General features: G+C 32.4%; 1 protein-coding gene across 1 annotated transcript in view; it reads left to right on the forward strand.

Annotated features, from left to right (window-relative positions):
* LAMA2 (laminin subunit alpha 2) overlaps positions 1 to 24,823 on the forward strand; it is a 770,763-nt gene that overhangs the window by 615,019 nt on the left and 130,921 nt on the right. Inside the window, exons 35-37 of the mRNA XM_051997719.1 lie at positions 1,212 to 1,310; positions 18,083 to 18,194; positions 24,029 to 24,191. Coding sequence (XP_051853679.1) covers positions 1,212 to 1,310; positions 18,083 to 18,194; positions 24,029 to 24,191 — 374 coding nt within the window. The remainder of the gene's footprint in view (positions 1 to 1,211; positions 1,311 to 18,082; positions 18,195 to 24,028; positions 24,192 to 24,823) is intronic.

Here is a 24,823-nt window from a genome sequence, read left to right on the forward strand (position 1 = left end):
GCACCTATTGGGTGCTAAGCACAATCACAATACAGGATGACTACCTGACATCCTGACAGAATGACACTTTCTCAGTAGGCCATTGTCTCTATTATTAGTAGTATTACTTGCTATTCCTAGCACAAAACTCTCTGTCTTCAAAGCCTGGGCATTTTCACTGACTGGAGTGTCTTCCTCCTTAAGATATCACCTGGTTTCCTTCCGGGATAAGCTAAAATATTACCTTCTACAAGAAGCCTTTCCCAATATCCCTTATTTCTAGGGCCTTCTCTGTGTTGATGATATGCAATTTATCTCATACACACATATGTGTGTGTGTGTATACACACACACACACACACACACACACACACACATGTAAATATATAATTTGTTGTTTGCATGTTGTCTACTCCATTAGATTATGAGGAGGTTAAAAATACCCCTAGCACTTAACACAGTGTTTGGCATATAGTAGGTATATAAGTGCTTATTGACTGCCTATCCCTGAAACTATCCTTTTCAAGTATGTATTACTTTTTTAAACATAACAGTGACCATTCATTTTATATGTGCAAGCAACTTGAAACTAGAGGATAGGGATTTAAGAGAGAAATAGAGATTTCAATTGAAGGAAACAAGTTTCATCATTGAGTCACAGAACATTATAGATCCCAACTAAAACCCAACCTTTTCTAGAAGCTTTCCCTAAACTCTCATAAGTTTAATGCCTTCCCTCTGTTAGTTATTTCCTATATCCTATAGATAGATGAATAGATATATACACATATACATATATATGTATATATATTTGCTCATATATTGTCTCCATTTAATGTAAGCTCCTTTGAGGGCAGGGACCATCTTCTGATTTTTTTTTCAATCTCAAGCACTTAGCACATAGAAAGCACTTAATATATGTTTATTGATTAGAGCACATCGTGCATTTAGGCCACAAGAACGTTTAAGAAAAAGAAGAGACAAGATAGTTTAATCATTCACCCACATAAAAACAAAGGATTGGATAGGTTAGACTCTTTCCATTCTTTCCCTTCAGAATTATGATCCATAGTTACATACTAATTATATGAAGTACTTGGTATTAGATTTAGAGATGGTTGAATTTAGTAGTAAGGTATAGGAAGTATTGTCATTGTTAAATGATCACCTCTCAATTATTGATCACTACTTTCGCTGTTCACTGAAAGGCATTTGAAATAAATATTTTTCAGCACTCATTGTCACCTCAGAGGGCACCAGAGAGACTTCTTCAACTGGCAGAGAGCAATCTGAATACACTGGTGACAGAAATGGATGAACTTCTCACTAGAGTAAGTGTGCAGAAGCAATACTTTGGGTCTCTTTGAAAAATAAAATCTAAGAAAACATCAAATAAGTGGAAGGAAAAATTTGTTTTTGTTTTTAAAATTGTTTCCCCAATAATAATTGTTGTTCATTTTGTTAATGAAGTATGAGAAATATCACAAAGAAATGTTCTCTTTCTAATTCCTATTTCTTCCAACTACAGATCATTGAGATGCAGTTAGGCATATTGCTTTTGACTCATAGCACGATGAGTAATCATCAGCAGATATGACTGTTGGATGTTTCGGGGGAGGAAGAGATGGTTAATTATAGGAGATCAAAAGTCATTATGTTGAAAAGTGGAGGAGGTGAAAGTAGTATCGGTTTCTTTAAAAGAACTATCTGTTCCTAGATCTTTCTAATGGCATTATATAATTTCTAAAAATAAAAAATAAAAAAATCCTGAAAGTAACCTAAATTCCAGCAATATGGTAATAGATTTTATATTTGAATGTTTTTTCTTTCTAAAGTTGGGGAGGGGATTTTGAGAGATCTAAATGTCAAAACAATATACAAATGCAGATTCTGTAACTTATCATTTTAAGTGAGTTGTCTGGGGCAGTTAGAAATTAAATGACTTACTCTGGGTCCCTCAGCCAGCACATGCCAGAGACAGTATTTGAACCCATGCCATTTCTGCAGTATATTACTGCATTATTGCAATCAAAGCAACAAGTATGAGAACAAAAAATGTGGAAAGACTTTAATGAAATAAGATAAAGTGGAAAAGGCATACATACTAACGACTACTATGTAAAGAAAAGTGAATAAAAAGAAATGGACAAGGAATCCTGATGAAGAGACTCAGAGGGAATGAAAGAAAAAATTGTAAAATTTGATTGATTGATTGATTTATGTTAATTTAAATATAAGCAATTATCAGTTCAGTTGGTTATAGTAATAGCCAAGTCTTGGGTACAATATTTATTTTTTTTAAGTTAAATAAATAAAGAGTCAGGGGAAATAAGCAGCAAAAGAAAACATTTTGAAATTATTTTCAAGGGCAGCAATCCTAAATTTGGATTCTGCCATACTCTCATTGTGGGATTTCTTCTTCCTATAAGTATTCTTTGTCAAACTTTTGTTTACAAATGAAAGTTAATTTTGCTTCTGTATGAATTTTGTTGTTTTTGTGAAGTCCTCCCTTTTGGATGCTGGAAGACACTAAAGGATAGCACAAAATAGGAGTAAGCAATCATTCCATTCACTGGGAACATTTGTTCAGGCATTAGATAGTTCAGAGTCAGAGAACTCAGAATAGGGCTTTTCTCCCATGCCACCTGTTCCCTCATTTATCTCTCCCTTCTTCCGTTCCCCCTTTCCCTTCTGAGTTGGACATTTAACCAACTACATCGTTACAATAATTAGCTTATTGATGTATAAATTAAATAAAGCTTTCAGTTCCGATTTGGGGGACAGTTTTAAAATTATTAATTTCAAAACAGAGCTCGTGAGCTCCAATATCAGGTATATATTATCTAGCTATTGGCCAGAAATTTGCATCTTTCCCTTTTTTAAATTTGTATATATTTCAGCTAGCCATCAAGAATAGATTTCCACTTCACTTGGGTGTATAAAAGTACAGCATACAACTTTCCTGAAACTCAGACTAAAAAAAAAAAATGGGTTAATGAATAGCAAGGAAGCAAACTATATGCAAATAAATCAGAATAAATGGACATGGAGAGGGAAGTTGAAAAAAATAGCCTTTGGGACCTTCTCATAACTTTTAAGGGGACTACTATCCTCAGGCTCAGTCTGAATTCTTTGTTCCAAAATATAAAAAATAAAAGATACCAAGACACACAACCTCCACTCCCAATTACCCCATTGACTTTCACATCTTTTCAGTTCACCTTTTTTAGTTGCTGGCAGAAGCAAACACCATCTTCTGCTATTACAGGCTTTCTAGCCCCTCCCAAATAATCATTTACTAATTAGTGATTGCCCTCTGTTATTGTTGCCTCAATTTAGCTCCTTAAATCCTCAAGGAGGTGGATAAAGACTTTGACCACCCTTACCAGTCATTCAACTTTTCTCCAAAAATACAACAAAAAGTGAAATTCTATCCTAGCTTCCTTGGCTCTGAACCCTCCTACCCCTCAGCCACCACTTCCAAGCTTCATGCTCATTTGTGTGATAGTCTTTGTCCCCAGAGACAGGAGAAAATGACACTCTGTTTTAAAGCACCTCATCTCCTTCTATTCCTGGCACAACTAGAGAGATTCAGACCTGCCTGAAGGCTTCTTTGTTGGCAGAAACCAACATGAGGGGGCATTCCAGGTTATTTTTCCTTGATAGAAAAGTAGCATACCAGGATGGCACCTGGGCTACAGGGTAAATGCATTAAGAGCTCCCAAACATTCATTGTGATTCGACACTTTTGTTATTTCTCCCAAGAATAAAGTGATTTTTTTTCTTTCTAAATGTCATTTTCCTCACATATTTACTTTCATGCTGTACTCAATACATATGCTATGCACATAGTACCATCTTAATAAATATTTCAGTAAGTAGTCTTCTGTTTATTGTAGTACTTAATTCTATTCAAGACTTCTAAATGTCTGAAGTACAAAGCCAGAAAAATCACAAGATATTTTGTTATTTTCAAAATGCACCAAAACCTTTTTAGAGGCACATAAGGAAAAGTTGTCAGACTTATTAAGAAAAACACCATTAATAGTCTTGCTTGCAAGATGATTTTTTCCTTCTTTAATATAAAACATTCATATTTATTATCATGAATTTTTGCCGTGTGGAGCTCTGTTTATGATTAGTAATGAGAAACAAAAAAATGCTTGATTTAAAACCCAGTTTAGTTATCACTATGAATATATCAAAGAAACCTACAGAAAAGAGGAGGAAGAAGAGAAGAGGAATGTATCTTTAGAGAAAACCAAAGTATTTAAAATATATTTAAACATGAAAATGGATTCCTACATGCTATTTGGAAATTAAGGTTTTTTTAAATTTATTAGTAATTATTGTATTTCAAAACTTGCCAAAAAAGACTAAGATTTTGACATAGAGAAAAGGAGAAAGAAGAAAATAACATAAAGCCTGCCATCTTGTGGTTAGGATATTACTAGAGGGAAACAGAGCAATGAGCTAAAAGAATTCAAGTCATAGGAAGGAAAACATTCTGTCCTAGACACATAATGTGAAACATGGTATTGGTAATATAACTGAACACCTAAGATGTCTGGCTTTGCATCCTATTTCTGACATGTTCTAGCTATGAATCTTTCAGTGCTCTTGTCAACTTTAATTTTTTTTTTTTTTTTACCAAACAGCATTGATAAAGAAAGTTTTCTTACTCAGCAGCATCCCTATCAATAAATTCACAGTTAATAGAGTTCTAGAACAGAAATCAGAAAGATCTAAGTTCAAATCCATCCTCAGATACTTATTAGCCATATAATCTTGGGCAAAACTCTTTACCTGTCAGTATCATTTTCATCAACTGTAAATGGAGATAATGAGAGTATCTACCTAACAATGTCCTAATGAGTACTTTACAAATCCTAAAGAGCTATATAAATACCAGTTATTGTAATTATTCGCTATCCATAATTATATAATTGGCTTCAAATATAATTTGGTTCAAAATTCTAGTGATTCTGAAATGTCTAAATCAATGAAATGAAGCATCAGCTCTGAATAAACTTAGCTTTTGGCCTAGGTAATGAACTATGTATCTAACAACAAACTAACTTTGGCATAAGTGAAGAGATAAGCAACAGGTTTACCACAAGATAGGTGATGAATTTTTCAGCCACAACTCATGAAATCATTTATTAGAATGTGAATAGGATGCAGTGTGTGTTCGTTGAAAAAGTACTAATTAAATTAGGCATTCTTAAAATGCTGGAATATAACATGTTATGGAATATGTTTTCATGCTATGCCCATGGAGCACAAGGTTACCATTGTGGAAAATCTAATTATAGTACCAGCAAAAAGATTATATATCTCTTTTCTAAGGACTGTATAGAGAGGAGAACCTCATCACGTTAGGCTATGCATTTGTCAATGAATTTTTAACCATGGTGATCCATGAAATGAAGGGAGATGCAAATGGGTACCCAGTGCTAGATTGCTTCATTCCAATTCTGAAGTGACTCCAGCTAAACAATAGAAAGGGAAGAGAATGCTCTCAATCCCATTGATTTTAGAAAAAGAACACTGGCTTATTTGCCAGTGCTCTAATTTTGAGATACTTTTACAGGGAACGATATGTTATGTACTGCCTCTCTAGAAGATTACAAATACATGGAAATATTGAAATATAGCTATGCCCACAAATAGAACAGTTATGCGGAGAATATAGAAAAATGCAATAAGGAACTTGGCAAATTTGCTCAGATCCCAAAGTAGGTGGAGTAAAATATGAATATAGATGGACTTAGGAAATAAAAATGAAAAATAACAATAATAATAAGTACTCAGAAAGGTCTCATTTAGCATAAACAATAGGATTTCTCTTTTTATACAGACTATATTATATAGAAAGAAATTGCAACATTCCACATAAGTTGAATGAAATTGAGGCTAAGAACACTTTTAAAAATCTCAGAAACAAAAATCTTTTTGAATGCACATTAAAATTCATATCCCAAGAAGTCTTTTGTTATCAACTAAGACTTCATTCCTTTGTATCTACATGTTATTCTAGTAATATTTTAAAAGTTTCTAGTCAATCTGCATATTTTACCATCTTGTCTCCCTATAAGATTATAAGATCTTTTAATATAAGGACCACAGTCAATCTAAATTACATAAATCCCCTCATTAATCAATACAATGTCTTGTATGATAAAGTGAAGTAAGGAAGTGTTTGAAAATGAGAAGTGATCAGGATAAAAGTGCTGTTACAAAAACTTTAAAAGCAATGAATTTAAAATTATGACTGGCCATAGAGAGTAAAGGCAAATGAATAATGAAACTATATTATTAATGATAAGTAATTACCAAAGATTTGAAAATTATAATTCAGAAGACATATAATAAGAGGAAGAAAAAGGACAGCTAGGTAGAGCACTAGCTCCAAAGTCAAGAGGCCCCAAGGTCAAATCCTGCATTATACATGTACTACCTGTGTGTTCCTTAACAAGTCACTTACCCCTGGTTGCCTAAAAAGGTGGAATGAGGGAAAGAGAAAATAGGGATGCACAAAAAGAGATAATTTCAGAGTATTCTAGAAAGATGTCAAATGGATATTTTCAAAATTGTCATGGAGGAAATGTATACCTACATTAAATTATTCTGTATATCTCCTAGTGATGTATGTCCTCAGTACCAATTTAAAACATAATCTTAGAAAGTTATCAGGAACATTGAAGCTTTGCAGTTTACTCTGGGACATACAACTAGTAGGTGTCACAGACAAGACTTGGATTCATATCTTCCTGAGTCTGAGATCAACTTTATATCTTTCTGTCCTAATACTTTTAACAATAAATTTGACTTAATTTTATAGATTTTATTAAGAACTTTTTAATATCTTCTATAAAAAGAGTGGAAGAAAGTTGGTTTAAAAAATTAACTTTTAAGAGCTTCATTCGTTAATCACTGAAAACGAAGAGATCTTGACTAAACTACCCTAGACCTAAATTTGAATCCTTTACTTGATACCTACATCACTCTTAGCAACATATATTATCTCTCTAAGCCTAAGTGTCCTCATCTCTGAAGTGGAGATAATAATGATCACACTACTTATCTTAGTATTAATGCAAATGCTTTTCAAAACTTAGACTGCTATATTAAAGTGATTTTTTATTTGTAAGACTAAATACTTAGCTGTGTTTATTTTATCTTTCATTGTTAAATGAAAATAATTTGCAAGCTACATTTATATAGAACATAACTTGCAACTTTGAATTTAAAAAAAAATTAAAATAATTTCTAAAGGGTTTGGTCTTATTTTTTAGCAGATCAGTCATTTTTCTCTTTTAGTGTTTACTTTTTCTGTGATATTTCCTGATACTTTGTCTAAAAGAACTTCTTACCAAATTTAGATATATGAAATGGTTTGTATATTAAAATGATCCCAGGGATAGCCTCAAATTTAGATTAATTTGAACTGCGAACTCTAAATTAGCAGACCAAAAACAGAACTCACTATAGGAAATGTTGTCTATTCAGTTGTTTAGAATTGTACTGTCATTAGGATCTGGTTTCTTTTTTTTTTAAGGAAGACAGAAAAACAAAGACATTAGTGGTTTCCAACCAAAAAAATTATGTACAGACTGCAAGATACATGAGGAGGAGCTATGTCATATAAAACAAGGAACAGCTATATTATTCAGAGACAAATTAATATGTGCCTAAAAGTAGTACATGCTGTCTAAATATAAATGCATTTAGAATTTTTTTAAAAAGCTCTAGTTGATTTAATTTAATTTATTTTTAAATAATTCAAGGAGAGGTATAAACAAGATACTGTAAAAGATATTATGTTCAGAAGTACACTAGGAAGATCACAAAAGTTGCTAAGAAAAAAATAAGAAAATTAAAGGTAGAAAATAAAAGACGCTATGGAAACACTAGAACAAATAAAAAGATATGTCAAATGCATAAGGGAACAAATGACATAACTGAATCTGTTAGAAGATGAATAAGGAAAAGAAGGCTGATTTAATGAAACATGGGAATAAGCACACAGAACTAAACAAATTACTCCTATCATTAAGTATTTAGCATTTATCTGTGGCTTTATTGATAGTCTGTCATGGGTGAAACTGATTCATTATTTGGGAATTTGGGCCTTGCAATTAGTTCTTTGCCCCTCTGTGGCAGTGAATTTCACAGACTGATTTTATGGCTGAGTGAAACAGTATTTCTCTTTTTCCTGGTTTTAACTAGGGTGACCCATCACTATCATTATTCAATGCCTTCAATTGAAGGGGTCAAAAAGAGCATTCTTTGAATGGCATGATCTATTTTGATTTTGTAGTTGTTTTGTAGGAGTGAAGTTATTAATCTTCAGACTTTTACAAAAATACTTGCATGGGCTTTATAAATCTCACCTCTATATTTTGTATACAGTAAGCATTTAATAAATACATGTTAAATGCAGGAATAAATGGCTTTCAAAGTATTTTATCTGTGTGTGTTTGTGCATATGAGTATGTGTGTATATATATGTGTGTGTGTTTGTATATGTGTGTGTGTATAAAAACTCAAATTGAAATTGTGTTGTGGGGATTAGGAATCACAAAACATGGGATCTAGCATCAACATCCTGAATTTCAATGCTAGCTATGTGACTAAAACTGAACAACTATATGACTTAATCATTAAGTTCATTTATTAAGAAAAGGCAATATAGTATAATTAAAGAGAAAAAAAAAAGACTAGACTTCCAGAGACCTAGGTCTGAATCCTTTCTCAGAGACTTGATACTTATATAATTCTAGAAAACTTACTACAACTAAGCCTCAGTTTCTTCATCTCTAAAGTAAAAATAATAATTTCATTATTTAACCTAGAACTGATATAAAGGAAGTATTTTTCAAAATTTAGAATGTTATATTAATGTGATTTGCTATTTACTCATTTGCCCCCTATTTCCTTATCTATAAAATCCTGTAATCCTATAATCTTGACTCAAGCCCTGCCTTGGCTTCTAAACAGCTCTTCTATTTTCCACAAGTCACTTCATTTTTCCTTCTCTGTTAAGATTCTCCCTGTACAACAAGAGAACTGTTCGGTTCTGCAAACATATATTGTATCTAGGATATACTGCAACATATCTAACATATATAGGACTGCTTGCCATCTAGGGGAGGGGGTGGAGGGAGGAAGGGGAAAAATCGGAACAGAAGTGAGTGCAAGGGATAATGTTGTAAAAAAAAATTACCCTGGCATGGATTCTGTCAATATAAAGTTATTATTAAATAAAATAAAATAAAATATTAAAAAAAGAAGCCAGTCTTATTCCATGCCTCATTCAATAATTCAAGAGATATTTATTAATTGTTTACTTTGTGCAAAGCAATATTCTCCTACCTTCAGAAGATCACACAGTTGTGCAGAGGATACTTTGAGTTCTCAGAGTCCATGCCAGTAGAACACAAGATCTGGAAGGCTCTAGCAAGCTTCACAAATTTTGAGTGTGGGGCTCAAAAAGGAGATTTTTTTAGTATGAACTAAAAAATAGAATTTGTGTCTATTATTCAAGGACAAGTTTAAGTAAATAAGAAAAGGTTCATCACCAGTTCACAATTGAGATTTGCCAAAGGTAATCTTTCTTCCTTCCCCTCTAGAAATCCATAAGGGATCAAGAGTTATGTAAGTAAAGGAATCATATCCACTTTATACTAAGCAAAATTATGGGGGTTTTAAAGTTTAAAAGTAAAAATGGAGAGAAAAATATGTTTTCTTATCTTTGAATCATGAAAGAGAATGAGATGAAGAAATTTATTCAGCACTGTTGTTAAAGTACTGAGGAGAGAAAGTTTCTGTCTTGAAGCAGTTTACATTCAACTAGAAAATATGGAATCTCCAAACTCAGGGCTTTGGCTTTCAATGGATTGTTTTGGTTTTAGAAGTCCCAGAGATGGTGAATGGAAAGTGGGTGAACTAACATTAAAGTACTCTGAGCTCTTCAAAAGAAAGACACTAAATTATGGAATATTGTTGAACCTGAGCCATCAATCTATGTTTAGAAGAAATAATTGGCATAAGCCAAGAAAGGGAATCTGGGGGTTTTAAAAAAGAGAAAGGATAGTTTCTTTCCTTGTGGTGAAGTATAATGTTATTCATATGACACTGTACCTCCATGGAACTGTATACAATTCCAAACATAGCTGTAAAATTCTATTAGGAGAATGGTCAAAGAATAGCATTTGACTTCACATATGCCAAAGTATCTCCCAGATGTGCAATTATGTACTCATGCATCAGATACAGTTTTCTCAGTGCCTCTGAAATCTGAATTTAGATTCTCTGGCAGAGGCAGCTCCAGAAATTCTTATCTCTTATTGTATGGTAGTAACTTTCAGCAGATTTAATCCAGTTCATTTAACAATTTAGTGACAAAAGTATTATAATTACTGCTTGCAAGGAATTTACCGTGTAAGAAAGGGATACAACATACTTACACAAGTAAATATGATATAAAAAGAATACAATAAAAGCAAAGAAAAGACAAAGTGCTAGAAAGGGGAAGAAAGGAATTGAGAATCAGGAAGGCTTGATGGAAGTACAATTTCTTCATTGAGAAAAACAATTTTATTTTCCAAAGGCTCTAAGTAGACCAGTTTAAAAGCAGAAAATTAAATTACGAAAAGTTGCTTTGTAGTTAAATGCTTTAACCAACATACTATAAAATATAATTCTTAATGTTATCAACAGGTTTTTTTTTAATTCACTCAACCAAGATATTTCCAATTTCCCATAACAGTAATCAGATTACTATTATTATTCATACTATTATTAGCTAGTGAATGATAATGATAAAATTAGGTCTTTGTTATATTTAGATTATTAATAATATTTCTATTTTACCTGGTAAAGTTTTTTTTTTTTTTGATATTCTGTTTCTTTAAAATTCTTGATCTGTGGGTTCTTCAAATTTTCCTGGCACTATAAATTTCAAGAATATAGGAAGGAAATAAAAGTAGAGAGGCCAATCAGTCTTGAGGGATTTAGTGTCTAGTTCAGCCTCCTTTCCCTCACCTCACCTTTCTCTTCCTCTCCTCAATAAAAGTCACTGTAAATCTATTAATGAAATTTAAGACTGAGTTGACAAAATATTTAAAATATCAGTAGGTTTGCTTCTTAAGTTGTCCTTCCCATCCTCTCTTTGGAGAGAGAAAGAAATTACTTTTATAAAAACTTATTTGATATCTTTAATGTGAAGTAATAGAATTTGGAATTCCTCTGTTTTGGCAAAGTTAATCATAATTAAGTCCCCTACTACCTTTCCATTCTTCCTAGGCTTTATTCCTGAAAATACTCCTCAATCCAGTGACAATGACCCCCTAGATGCATAGCAAATCGTCTTCCAAGCCTGGAATTTTCTCTTTCTTCTTCATTACCTTCAGGTTTTCATGGTTTCTGTTAGGGTGTTTCTCAGCCCAAAGAGCCTGAAATCTTCCAAGAAGTACTTCTTTTCACCTAGATCTTCTTGATTTGGTATCAGTAAAACTAAAGGCTAGTGGAGAAGGTAGAACATTTAACTGGCAGCAGTTGATGAGTAGTAGCCAAGTGGCTAGCAGTACCACAAAACAATGGGAGAAACACTATTTTAGGGCAAAAAGGAACCTATCAGCTGAAGCTGCTCAACCCTTTTCTTTATTTAGGAGGCTGAAGGGAGTTACAAGATTCCAAATGTCGGAGGATGGAGATAAAGTGGTAGGAATGGGAAGAAAATATTAGTTTTGGAGGATTTGGTCTATTCTGAATATGGAGTATTTCCCTCTAGTTTAATCTCATAAAAATCAGCAGAATATCTAGGTAAGAAGGGAGTTCTACAATCCTGGAGGCCTCCCTAAAAGATTCAGAGTCAGAGTCTATCTGTTCTCAGCTCTTTCTCAGCTTTCTCATATCTAAAAGGGCAATAATGATAGCACTTACCTCCAAGAGCTGTTGTGCAGATTAAATAAAAGAATAAGGGTAATACTCTTAGCTCAGTACATGGCATATAGTAAATGCTATATAAATATTATTATTAATCTTGTTAGTACATAGCTATTTGAGTTGTTTTCTTCATTAAGTTATGAGTAATGAGAACTGCTTAATGGTTAACATATTCGATGTTAATACATATATCCTTGTTGACATTTCTTTGATTGGTCAATACTATGATGATAATAAGATTTTTTGTTTCTTTTACATTACTTCATGCATTTATTGACAATATGCTAGGTGCTACTTATGCCCATCTCACTGACAACTCCTAGTTGCCAATTTGGATTTCCCATAAAATTGATTCTTATTTATGCAGTTATGATAATTCATGTATTATCAGAAGATTATTGGCAAAGATATATATGAGACATTTTGTCAGGAAACAATTTAAGATTATTGGAAATAATCCATAATCTCCAGAATGAAATCTAGATAATACTTTTTTTTTGTAATCTGTTATAGATCTAATTCACTATCAATCTGTACTACTAAGAAAAAGACACACACACACACACACACACACACACACGTCCTTATTTGTTGAAGGACTGATATAATGGGCTACTCATACAATTGCATATCATAGTGTAAATGAGGAAATCATCAATTGTTTCATTTTTTGTGTGCATTATTGTGTCTCTCTTGAGAGGTCATGACTTGCAATTTGGAGTAGTTGTATTCTAGAGTGTGACCTTCCAAACCAGAATATTTCAAGAATTTTACTGCCTATATGGAATCCATTTGGATTTTATGTAATACATCCTCCATGAAATGAATGACAATGAATAAAGAAAATTACCAATTGTTTACTATATGGAAAATGGAAACATCTATGATGAGCCTATAGCTCCCAATTGTATGCTATAATTTATATTGATAATTGTAAAATCCCGGGGAGTGGGGGGAGGGGGAAGGGGGAAGTTCTTTCTTTAGTTCTTTCTATCAAGCAATCTTAACATCTGAATGACAGATACAATATTAGAGAAGAATGTGTGGGGCTATATTTTGTCCAATTTAATCAAGTGTTATTGGTTTAAAAAATTAACAAAAAAAATAAGCATAATAAGATCTTGCATGAATAGCATCTTGCAATTGATAATGTGATTATTAGAGATGTTCTTTAATGTAGAATATGATTCTACATAAACAAATATAAATAAGAAAACAAAGATGTTATCCCATGTAGAATATAATTTGCAGAAACATCTCTTTGTCTCTCACATTTCAACCAAGTATCTCAGAACTTAGAACCATTAGGTACTGCCTTTCATGAGGCATCAGAGTAGTACTAAAGAAGGGTCCACTTCAATGTAATAAAAATGATATGGAATTAGTTAATTCACAGATTTATTGTTAAAAACAATTAAAGTGCCAAGCTCTTTACTAAGCTAATACCAAGTTCTAAGTACAAAGCTCTTTTCAGAGTTAGAAAAAAAAATAGAATTCATTGAAGAAACAAAAAATCTGGGATCTCAGAGGAAATAATTTAAAAGGGGGAGAAGAATAGCTCATCTGAACTTCAAATTTTAAAACAGTGATAATCAAAACAAATTTTATGATTGTGTTGTAAATAGAAAAATAGATCAGTAGAATCAATCAAATAAAAAAAGAATTTTAAACAAGTAGATCTAACAACCTAATAGTAAATATACCCAAGGACATACATTTACTTGGGTAAGAACATTCTTTTTGACATGAACTTCTGGGAAAATTCAAAAGTTATTTGTCATAATTAAATGTAGAACATCATATGCCACAATAAACTCAAAGTGTGTATGTAACCTGACTAGTGGGAGTCACATTATTTTAGAAATGAGAAGAGAATTAGAGAGATACCTTTAGCACCTGTCATTATGGGAAGAAATTTTTTTTTCATTTTTGAATATTTTATTTTTTCTAATTATACATAAAAACAATTTTTTAAATTTTAAGTTCCAAATTCTCTTCCTCTATCTTTCTATTTTCCCCTCAAAGAGAAGGCAAGCAATTTGCTGTAGCTTCTAAATGTGCAGTCTTGCAAAACATATTTCCATATTAGTAATGATGTGAAAGAAAACACACAAATGATCCAGCCATTTTTGGAAAACAATTTGAAACTAGGCCAAAAGGGTTAGCAAACTATGCATATCCTTTGATCCAACAGTGTCCAACTGGATCTGTATCCCAGAGAGAGATCATAAAAGAGGTAAAAAATGTTTTTGGCAGCCTTTTGTGTAGTAGCAAAGAATTGGAAATTGAGTGGAAGCCCCTCAATTTGGGGAATGGCTGAATAAATTATGGTATATTGATATAATTAAATATTATTGCTCTATAAGAAATGATGATCAAGCTGATTTTAGAAAGACCTGGAAAGATTTACATGAACGGATAATGAGTGAAGTGAACAGAACCAAGAGAATATTATACATAGTCCCAAAAGGATTATATGATGATCAGTTGTGGTAGACTAGGCATTTCTCAACAGCGCAGTGTTTCAAGGCAATTGTAATAGACTTGGGGATGGAAAATATCAAAATTCTCTCCAGAGAAAGAACTATGGAGATTGAATGTGATTTCAAAACATGGTATTTTCACTTTTTGTTTCTTTGTTTCTCAGTGCCTTTTCTCTTTTGGTCTTATTTTTCTTGCACAACATGACAAATATGGAAATAAAAAGAACCACACATGTTTAATCTAAAACACACACAGAAAAAGAAAATAAAACAAAGCATGCTTCAATCTGCATTTAGATTTTATTAGTTCTTTCTCTAGATAACATTTTTCATCATAAATGCTTCAGAATTGTCTTAAATCACTATTTTGCTAGTATAGCTAAGTCATTCATAGTTGAACATTCAGTGCTGCTCTTTCTGTATACAGTATTGTTCTGGTTCTGATCACTTCATTTTGCATCAATTCATGTAAATCTTTCCAGGTTTTTCTAAAAGCACCTGCTCATTATTTCATATAGCACATTAGTATTCCAACACAATCAGATACCACAACTTCTTCAATCATTCCCCAGTTGATGGACATCTAGGAGAATAATTCTTAATCAAACAAGGAATAGATATTCTTTGCATACACTTGAGGTAGATCAACCTTCCTATTATCTTCCTTTTCCAGAATATAAGGGGACAATATCTGAAGTGTAGACTAAATCCAGGATGTATTCAATCTCTTATTGTTTCTTGGAGGAGTCTATCTCTGCATCATGATTTTTAAAAATTGTAAACTAGACCTGTGAGTTCATTGCAGTAGAGAATTTCAAATGATGAAACACCCTTTACTAATATTAATTTACTCTGGTATTTACCATGAGCTTCTTTTGATTAGATAGATAGAAAAGAAAAAGAAAAAGATAGTTATAAAAAGTATTCATCAATCTGCATTCAGATTTCATCAACTCTTTCTCTAGAGATAGAAATTTTATCATAAGCATTTGCATATAATTGGTTTCCTTTGTGATCTTATGTATTTTATCGCATAGATTTAAAAACCTTACTCTGAGAAGGGATATAGGTCAAAGCTGTGTAAGAAAGAAAAAAAAAGGTTAGGAACCTCAGTTTATAGAGTTGCCTGGGGCACTGAGAAGCTTTTAAAAATTACCATCTGCAGTTGGAACCAAAGAAGATTGAGACTTAAAGTTATGACTACTACAAAATGCTTTTAAAGTCTTTTTTCTACCAGAATCTTCAAGTTGAAAAAAAGAAAACGAAAACATCAAGTTTAAAGGAAAAGCTATCTAAAATCACTCAAGGAAAATCTAAGTAATCTAGATTCAAATGTAAATTCACTAAATTAGGATTTGATGCTACATTGTCTCTGTTCTCATTGATATGACCCATACACAAATGGGTATAATACAAAAACAAGTAAAGGAGCCATAAACATAGCTGTATGAAGTCTGACACTACTTATTAATTGCTAGGAAACATGAGAGAAACCTTGGAGCTATGGTTAAAGTAGGGCTTCTAAAACTTTTTCCACCTGTGACTCCTTTTTGGCCAAGAACTTCTTTGGCCAAGAACTTCTTAAGTAACCCTGGGTATATAGGTTATAAAACAGATATACAAATCAAAATATAATCATAAAGAAATTTATTTTAAAACAATTATTTGATATACATATAATTTTACAATGTATTAAAGACAAAAGGCAAATTTGCATGTGTATGAAGTGGATTGCTTATTTATTTTTACATAAAGAACTAAATCTTGTTATTACAGACATCTTTTTCTGGTACCAATTTTTTTTGCAACCTCCACATTCAGTTACATGACCTCTCATGGAGTCACACTCTATATTTTAAGAAGCTTTAGTTTGAAGAATTGGTAGACTTTCAACAGGAGGAATATAAGAAAGGTATTTATGTCAAAGAAAACAATGTAAGCAAAGGCATCAAAGTAGGAAAGTGCATGGCAAATGTGAGAGGTAACAAGTTATCCACATTGCTGAAATGTAGAGTACCTGATCTTGAATATCAGGTTAGGGAATCTAAAATTTACTCAGGAATTTAAGAATTTAAGGGATTTAGATATCATTTGCTTCTGCAAAGAGTATCTAAGTGTTGAAGGTAATTTCAAGATAACAATATGATCAGTGAACCTGAAACATTTTTAAAAGACTAGTGATACCATTAAAAATTATTATACTAATAGCTGCTAACTCTAAAGGAGTATAAAAAGTTCAAAGAATTTCTTAGTCTTCATCCTTGAATTGTGTTTTCATATGCAGTTGGAGAAATTACATGATAATATTTAGAATTAATATACCACTTGTTATACCAAGACCCCAACTTTATCACTGTTAATAAATTAGATTAAGTCTCCTAAGAAACCCCTAAGTAGAATATGATTCACATAGGAGTCTTTACCTAACATTGCATTGATTTAGTTCTATTTAAAATCCTCTTATGTATGACAATAATTTGGTTTCTCTGTGCAAATATAGAATTCAATCCCTCTGGTGCCAATTTGGATTTGAATCAGGACTTTACTGAGTCACTTTGGTTTTTTTTTTCCTTTTCCTTTATTGTGGTTATATTTTCCAATTTTTTTGCAAGTGAAAGTGCAATAGAAATATATTTACATTCATATAAATGCAAAGCCACAAATATGTGTGTGTAGGGAAAGAAAAAGAAATCATTTTTTTAAGGAGGAAAAAAAAGGAAAAGAGAAAAATGTAATTCAAAAATATTTCAAAGGACCATATTACTCAAAATACCCTTTTCAGGAACTATCACTAAGTTAAATATAGATATAGTATTTTGCTTTACAGTGTTAAGATTTTATACAAATATGTTAAATGGGTCACATTGATAAAATGAGATCATATTTAAAAGCACTTTGTAACTCTTAGAGCACTATATAAATGCAAGCTATTATTATAAAAGCATTTTAAATCTGAAAACAAAGGTAAGATTACATTTTGATTACTTTTTTGGATCGGATTCTGTTTAGTCATGGGATTGATGTTCATCTCAGGTTTAATGTCTTTCAAAAGTTACCAGTCATTTATAGCCTCTTAGTCAATGGTAATGATGTCGCTAATGGGCCACATAATGAACATTTCCTACTTAGCAACTGAAAGCATGATTTTCTTTTTTTTTTTTCAATTTTATCTCCTTTGGTTCTTAATGTATTGATTTAAAATTTATCTATAAAATCAAGCTTATCTATAATATCAATTGAGATTATCTGTATAAGCTCAACAATGTTTCAAGAGACTAGATTGTTTTATCCATATTTTTCTTCACTAAATCAAAAAATGGCAAAGCTGCATGCCACACAGAAACTAAAGAATTCTTTTAAAACTGCTGGTACATTGACCTAAAATATTTCCATAAAGGAGCTTATGCTTTCTTCTTATATAATGCTCAGCACTACACAAGTTTTTTAAAAGCCAACAACAGCCCTCTGGTTTCCATTTAGTGTAAGAAGTAATAAAGTTTAATTGTATATTTGAACAGAGAGTGTCATTTCCAGTACATCTAATCAATAATTCATCGATTGCCTTTGGCCCAAAGTAACATTGAAAGTAAATGTAGCCAGAAAGAGCATATCCTGCTGGAGCTTCATCATATTCATTAATTATGTTTTTCCTGTGTTTGGATCATTAGGCTACCAAGGTGACAGCAGATGGCGAGCAGACTGGGCAGGATGCTGAGCGAACCAACATGAGAGCAAAGATTCTAGAAGGAATCGTTAAGGAAATTGTCCAGGATGCAGAAGGTATTTGAAGCAATACACTTCAGTAATTCCCTCTCCAAAAACAGAGTGCACAAGTCTCTATGCACATGCACTGACATGACTATGAACAGCCAAAAGTGTTTAATAAATAGTTGACTAAAGAAGGAAATTTCACTAGTATTCGATGACAGATTAGAATTTAAAGGTCTGTGTTTGAAATTCAGGAAAAATATCAGCAGATTGCCTATAATCTATAATCAAGCTAGGGACAAAAGCTAGTGAACTAGTGATTATGAGCACAGAAAGCAATACATTGAAGGCATTCCTCTAGGAATGCTCTAATTCTTGAGGAAAAGCTATTATGATTAAATAACTAATGATCACCTTATGCTTTGCTCCAGTTTATTTGCAAGGCAATTTAAAAGATTTTAATTTTGGGAAAAAAAAGGCTAATTTTCTCATTACAGTTGGTATATTCAAGTGACATTTTTATTCTTCAAAATGACTTTTAAAGTACATTAGTACTGGTTGTTAATGAGCATCTGTTGCTTCTAGTATGTTAGTATGTATCACTCAACCATAAAATATTATACTAGCCTGGCCCTTTGTCCTCTTAGCATCTACTAATCTGATTGAGAATCAGAGCGGAAGCCAAAAGCCAGTTTTGTGTAAATGTCCAGAAAGTAAAGCTTTTTAGAGAGACAAGAGAGTACTGAGAAAAGCTACTTCTTAAATATCAATATTGGAGAAGTAATCTGAAACCAGTCTTGATATTTTTAAAATAGATGCCTTTAAAAAATAGGAATGAGAATCCATATCTTGACTGCCATACTTTCTCATAGATTTTTGGTGTTATGCCATGCTCTATTTCCAAATACAATAGGACAGACTTTCCTGGAAAGTAAGGAATCATCTTAGGGTTTTCTGAAGAGATGCCATATCTGCACAGACCTCTTTAATGTAGAGGTATCATAGTTTGAGTCTGAGGGGAATCAATAGGTAAATTTTAATTCTTAAAATCTTTAATTCTTAAAAATCTGAGTCTTACATCTTTTTTAGATAATAATCTCCATCTTCCTCAAAGGGAGAGACAACTACAGATTTATCACATACAACATTACACACAAATCAGTATATTTTATTTATCAATAATAGTTCTAATTTATTTCTTCCTTTAAAGACTATTAATCATTTCTTCCCATTAGTGCTCTGAGAAAGGTAGTTCAAATATTATCACCTCCATTTTATAAATGAGGAAACTGAACCCTGAGACAATAAAATTACTTACCCAGTGTCAATTCAATTCAACTAATATTAAGTCCCACCTACCATGTGTTAGGCACTAGTTATATATTTAGTAAGGCATCAAATCTAGATCTTCATTCTTTAAGACCATTGCCCTATGTACTATTCCATATAATTTTATAATAATTTTGTTAATGTGTTTTAACAAAATCCATTGTAAAGCTTTAAAATGCTGCTGAAACATCTTTTGTCCCATTGTTCATTTAAAATATTATTCCTATAAAACAAACTATTCCTGTAAGATTGCTCCAACTAACATCATATTTCCTGGAACCCATTAAAGATTTTAGGCAGTCTATGCCTGTTTTAAGTGATTGATTGCCTTTTGTATTTCTATAGATTTTATAACTATCTCAGGTACCCAGATGTAGAATCATCATTGGCATTACAGCAAGATGCAAATTAGAAAAAAAAATTTTAGAAGTTTAAGAAATAAGCATTCACAAAGAAACAATTGGGGTGGGGAATAAGAACAGCAGTGATTATTACGGATGAATATTTTTCAAAAAAGCGTTCTCACAAATAAGAAATAAATACCAGTTAAGTCAGATAAGCTGTATTCTTATCTTGGCTCTGGTAATTACAGCCTGTATGCACTTGAAAAAGTTGCTTATATCTCTAAGTCTTTGTTTCCTCATTTGTAAAATAGGAGGACTTGACTGTGTAATCTATAAGATCTCTTCCACCTCAAAACTTGTGATCTTTGGGTTCTTCCAAAAAAGGAACCTCCCAAATTGTTGATGTGTGTTTGTTTAGTCATTAAGATTGTAGTTCAATTTCCAAAAGAAAATATTACAAGTTAGAGTTGATTAAAAATGGAATGGGCCACTTCAAGAGGTAATGAGTTCTCCCTCACTAGAGGGCCTTCAAGCAGAAGCTGAATCATTACTTCTCTGAGATACTCTAGCAAGAAACTTATGCACTAAGTGTAGAAGGGAAGTAGGATAATATTACCTTTATGTCCCTTTCAGTAAAATAGGGACACATATTTAGAGCTATAAGGGATGTTGGAAGCTACCTAATCCAAACTTCTCATTTTACAGATGAGGAAATTAAAGGTCTCTTAAATCAGTTGTGGCTTTTACAAGATCACACAGTTTCAGAAGTCAGTTTTGAACCTAGATTCTGATCCTTATGTACCACTATGACCTCAGTTATCATAATCAATAATCCTATAATTCAGAGCAAATCTTCATGAAATTGTATTTATATATACCTGAGACTATCTAAGGCAGTACACTTTTAATTCAGTACGCTTGCTATTTGCCTTTTATCCCAATCCCTAACACTTAGCATTTGCCAGCCCATTTCAAAGATTAATCATGTAAACATTTTAAATTAAAGATTTGTTGTGAATATCTATTTACATACTTTAAGAACCTAGTGACAGTGTTTCACTATTCTTCAATCTCTCTCATTTTGCAGTTTTTCATATTCGCTACAATCTTGGGGATTTTTATTGTTCAGTCATTTTTAGTCATGTCTGATTACCTATAAGATTCTTCTATCACCAGATCAATAATGCTGCAATCCTATGTTCTTAGTATTTGGCTTAGGCTTGCTATATGTTTTCATCATTTCTTTATCTGGATACCCAATAGACATGTAGGTAACCAAAAATCATGTTTTCCAATTACAGTCCATAGATCATCATCAGCTGACAGAAAATCTAAATATTCCACAAAACTTTTACTACCAAAAATGCTTTCACAGTGGAACGTAAGCTCCCTGATCACAAGGACTTTTTTATCTTTGTGTTTATGAACTGAAGAAGGAAAGGGTAAACTACTCCCCTGTCTCCGCTAGGAAAACCCTAAATGGGGTCACAAAGAGGATCTGACTGAAACAACTATGATTTTCCTGGCAGAGATACTGGAATGGTTTGCCATTTCCTTCTTCAGTTCATTTTATAGATAAGGAAATAGAAACAAACAAGGTTAAATGACTTACTCAGGGTCACACAGCCATTAAGTGTCTGAGGACAGATTTTAATGTAAGATGAATCTGCTAGGCCTAGCACTTTCTCCACTGTACCACCTAGCTGCCCTAACAACACTTGCATGAAGATTTTAAATAAAGCACCAACTGCTAAATTAACAAATAGTGCTCAAAATACCAAAAAAATGCCTTTACATGGCCTCAAACATTGAAAAAAAATGCTTTAGATGCACCAAATCATCAATGAGAATGATTATCAAAAACTCCACTCCAATGCCTGACAGCAAAAAATTTCAATTAATAATCTTTAAGCAAGATATATAACCTATCTATGCCTATTTCCCTTTCTATCAGTGACAATAATAACAATTAACACTAGCAGATTCAGAAAAGATAGCAAATTATTTTGAGAGCTGAAAGTGGTTCTATAGATCATTTGTAACATGGAGTTTGTATGTGTGTTTATGGGGGGGAGGGTTAATAAAGGTAATATACCATTTATTCTGAATGCCCCTGAAGGCATGAGTTCTTTGCAGCCAATCATCTTCAAGGATCTAAGGCACTTTCATCTAAGTATAGTTTCATAATCTCTGATTTTTCATGACTCTTGATGAGTACACGAAGTGCTTAGTCTTGCAGCATTAGAATTACAAACATTCATCTGTGTAGAAAAGCAAAAATGCATTCACTACCAAAAGACTCCAGGGTAGCTTCTGAGAGCAAATTTAGGTCACTCAATCTATTTCTCATAGCATAAGAGTCGAGTTTTTTTCCATTCATTATGAAAATATAAGAGGTATCATTCATTTTATAGTTCTTTTGAGTGCTGTGTAATAGAGAAAGCATTCACATGCGATAAAATAATGCCAATAACATGTTTATTTTAAAAGAGACTGGATGATATATTCTTTTTCAGTTGAAATTTATATGAACTCCTGTTCTCAAGCTGTTAAGCAGTGAAAAATTAGAGCTCATCCATCAATATGTCTTTCTTAATAAAACAAAAATTCTCCTAAAACTAATCTGTCCCCACACTGGGAATTTCTTCTGATTGTTTGTATATTGCTTGTTCTCAGAACCACATTGACTACAAAATTGGCCTCATGGACATTTCTGCCATATTTTTTACCTCTCTATGTCCCCAACTTCTATTAATTAGACTTTTATTAAAAAAAAAAAAAAAAAAACTTCAGTGAGCAAAGGAGTGTACTAGATATTGGGGAAATATAAAGTTTAGAGAAAATGTATATTGCTTGCCTTCATGAAGCCTACTATCTACAAGAGGAATCAGATGTATAAACAGAAAATTGCATTTTTAAAAAGTGATATGTTAAGGCCAAAGAAAGAAAAAGTAACCATCAACTGAATGGGTTAGGGAAAACTCCTTGAGCATGAACAAAGCTACAGTGATAGAAACAAGCAGGTTCACTTTTTTTAAGATGGAGAGAAATCTGTTGTTTTTCAGTCATGTCCAACTCTTCATGACCCCATGGACCATAACATGTTAGACGCTTCTATCTTCCACTATCTCTCAAAGTCTGTCCAAGTTCATATTAGTTATTTCCATGATACTATCTATCTACTTCATCCTCTGCCATCCCCTTTTCCTTTTACCTTCAATCTTTTCTGACATCAGGGTCATTTCCAAAGAGAAATCTAACTCCTCTCAAAAGTATCTAAAGAAGGTTGATCTGAATAAAAATTACAATATTGAAAAGTGTAGAGCTCTGTAGTATATTCACCCCTCCATCATTGTCTCATGAGTTTAAGACCTAAAGTATATCAGATCTCAAAGAGCGTTACATTACACATATACATATATGTACTTGTGTGCATACAATGCAATAAATTGTATATTTGTATATAAATTTGTATATATATTTGTATATAAATATAAATATGTATATACCTACCTATAAATTCATGTGCAGTATACACATATCCATCCATATGTAATATATATAAGCACAAATTATTACATATATATATAGTTTTGGTGGGTGGAAAAATTATATGAGAGATAACACTCTTAATAGACCAAAAAAAAAACAACCTGAAAATTTGATGATTTCATTTTTTAAAAAAGATAAGGAAAATAACTATCCAATATAAGTGACTAACAATAGCATCTCTCCGCAAATGAGGGTAATGAGTGGGCACTTACATTGGTAAATGGAGAATGTTCCACAAAACTGAACATACTCACACTCATATCATACTCAGCTCTAATGCTGTCCATGGGATCTTAGCAAAGTAACCAGAATAGTTTGCCTTATAGTTGAGGAAATTGAGGCAAATAAGATTAATGCATTTGTCTATGGTCACACAACTACTAAGTGTCAGAGGCAGAATTTGAATACAGGTCTTCCTGGCATTCTATCCACTGGGACACCCGGCTGTCCTAATTTTAGTTGTCATATCTCAAAATGGAATACAATAAAAAATCTTGGGGAATATATCAAATTCTCTCTTAGTTGCTGATAATTAGATAAACCACCATTATTTTTATAGAAGACTACCCATGGCATGTTGAATTACACTTGGAAACTATAATGATAAGCAGATGCTAAATTCTATTATTGAATGTGTCGCTTTTGTTTGCTAATCTGTACTATTTGTTTTACACTCTGCAGATGTAAATGAAAAAGCTATTAAACTAAATGAAACTCTTGGAGCCCAGGACAAAGCCTTAGAGAAAAATCTTCAAGAACTACAGCAAGAGATTGATCAGATGATGGCAGAACTGAGGCAGAAAAATCTAGATATGCAAAATGAAGTTGCCCAGGATGAGTTGGTGTAAGTTAATTTACTATAGACTTCCTTTTTCTGAATCCTACACTTGTTCTTCTTAACCTTTTTAAAATTCTATGGATATCTCCAAAATGTCTAAGTTAAATATTTTATATGTGGAGGGTAAAAGTTTCTTTACATTCAATGATGAAACTGGTTGTATGAAAACGGGGTGCTGGTAGAAGAAATGTTAAAGAGAGAGGGTGAAAAAGGAATATTTGACTGTGGGAATAAATAAACAAACAAACAAAAAAAAAGAAAATGCAATAAGGAACCAAGAGAACACCTGGCTTGCTATAACACTCCCCTGATACAATTATTCATAGAAATCTAACATGGGTTTCATTTTACCTTCAGCTCTTGAGTTTTCTGATGCCCTGAAAGAGTTGTAAATTCTTGACTGTGTGAAATTTGCTGAAATCTATACTAATATTTTAGAGGTCTAATGACTAGGATTCCAATCTCATTTAACCACTTCACATAAGATTATCTTTGACAAAGAGTTATTTACTTCAAAGAGCAGGAACATAGAAACATATTCTCTAACTCCCTAAGAGAATGAGCCCGTCTCTATATCTAGGTCTCTAGGAAGAGCAGAGGAATTAGGATCACATTTGAATTCCATTCCTATATAACAT

The sequence above is a fragment of the Antechinus flavipes genome, chromosome 4 (genome assembly GCF_016432865.1).
Source record: "Antechinus flavipes isolate AdamAnt ecotype Samford, QLD, Australia chromosome 4, AdamAnt_v2, whole genome shotgun sequence".
Lineage (NCBI taxonomy): Eukaryota > Metazoa > Chordata > Mammalia > Dasyuromorphia > Dasyuridae > Antechinus > Antechinus flavipes.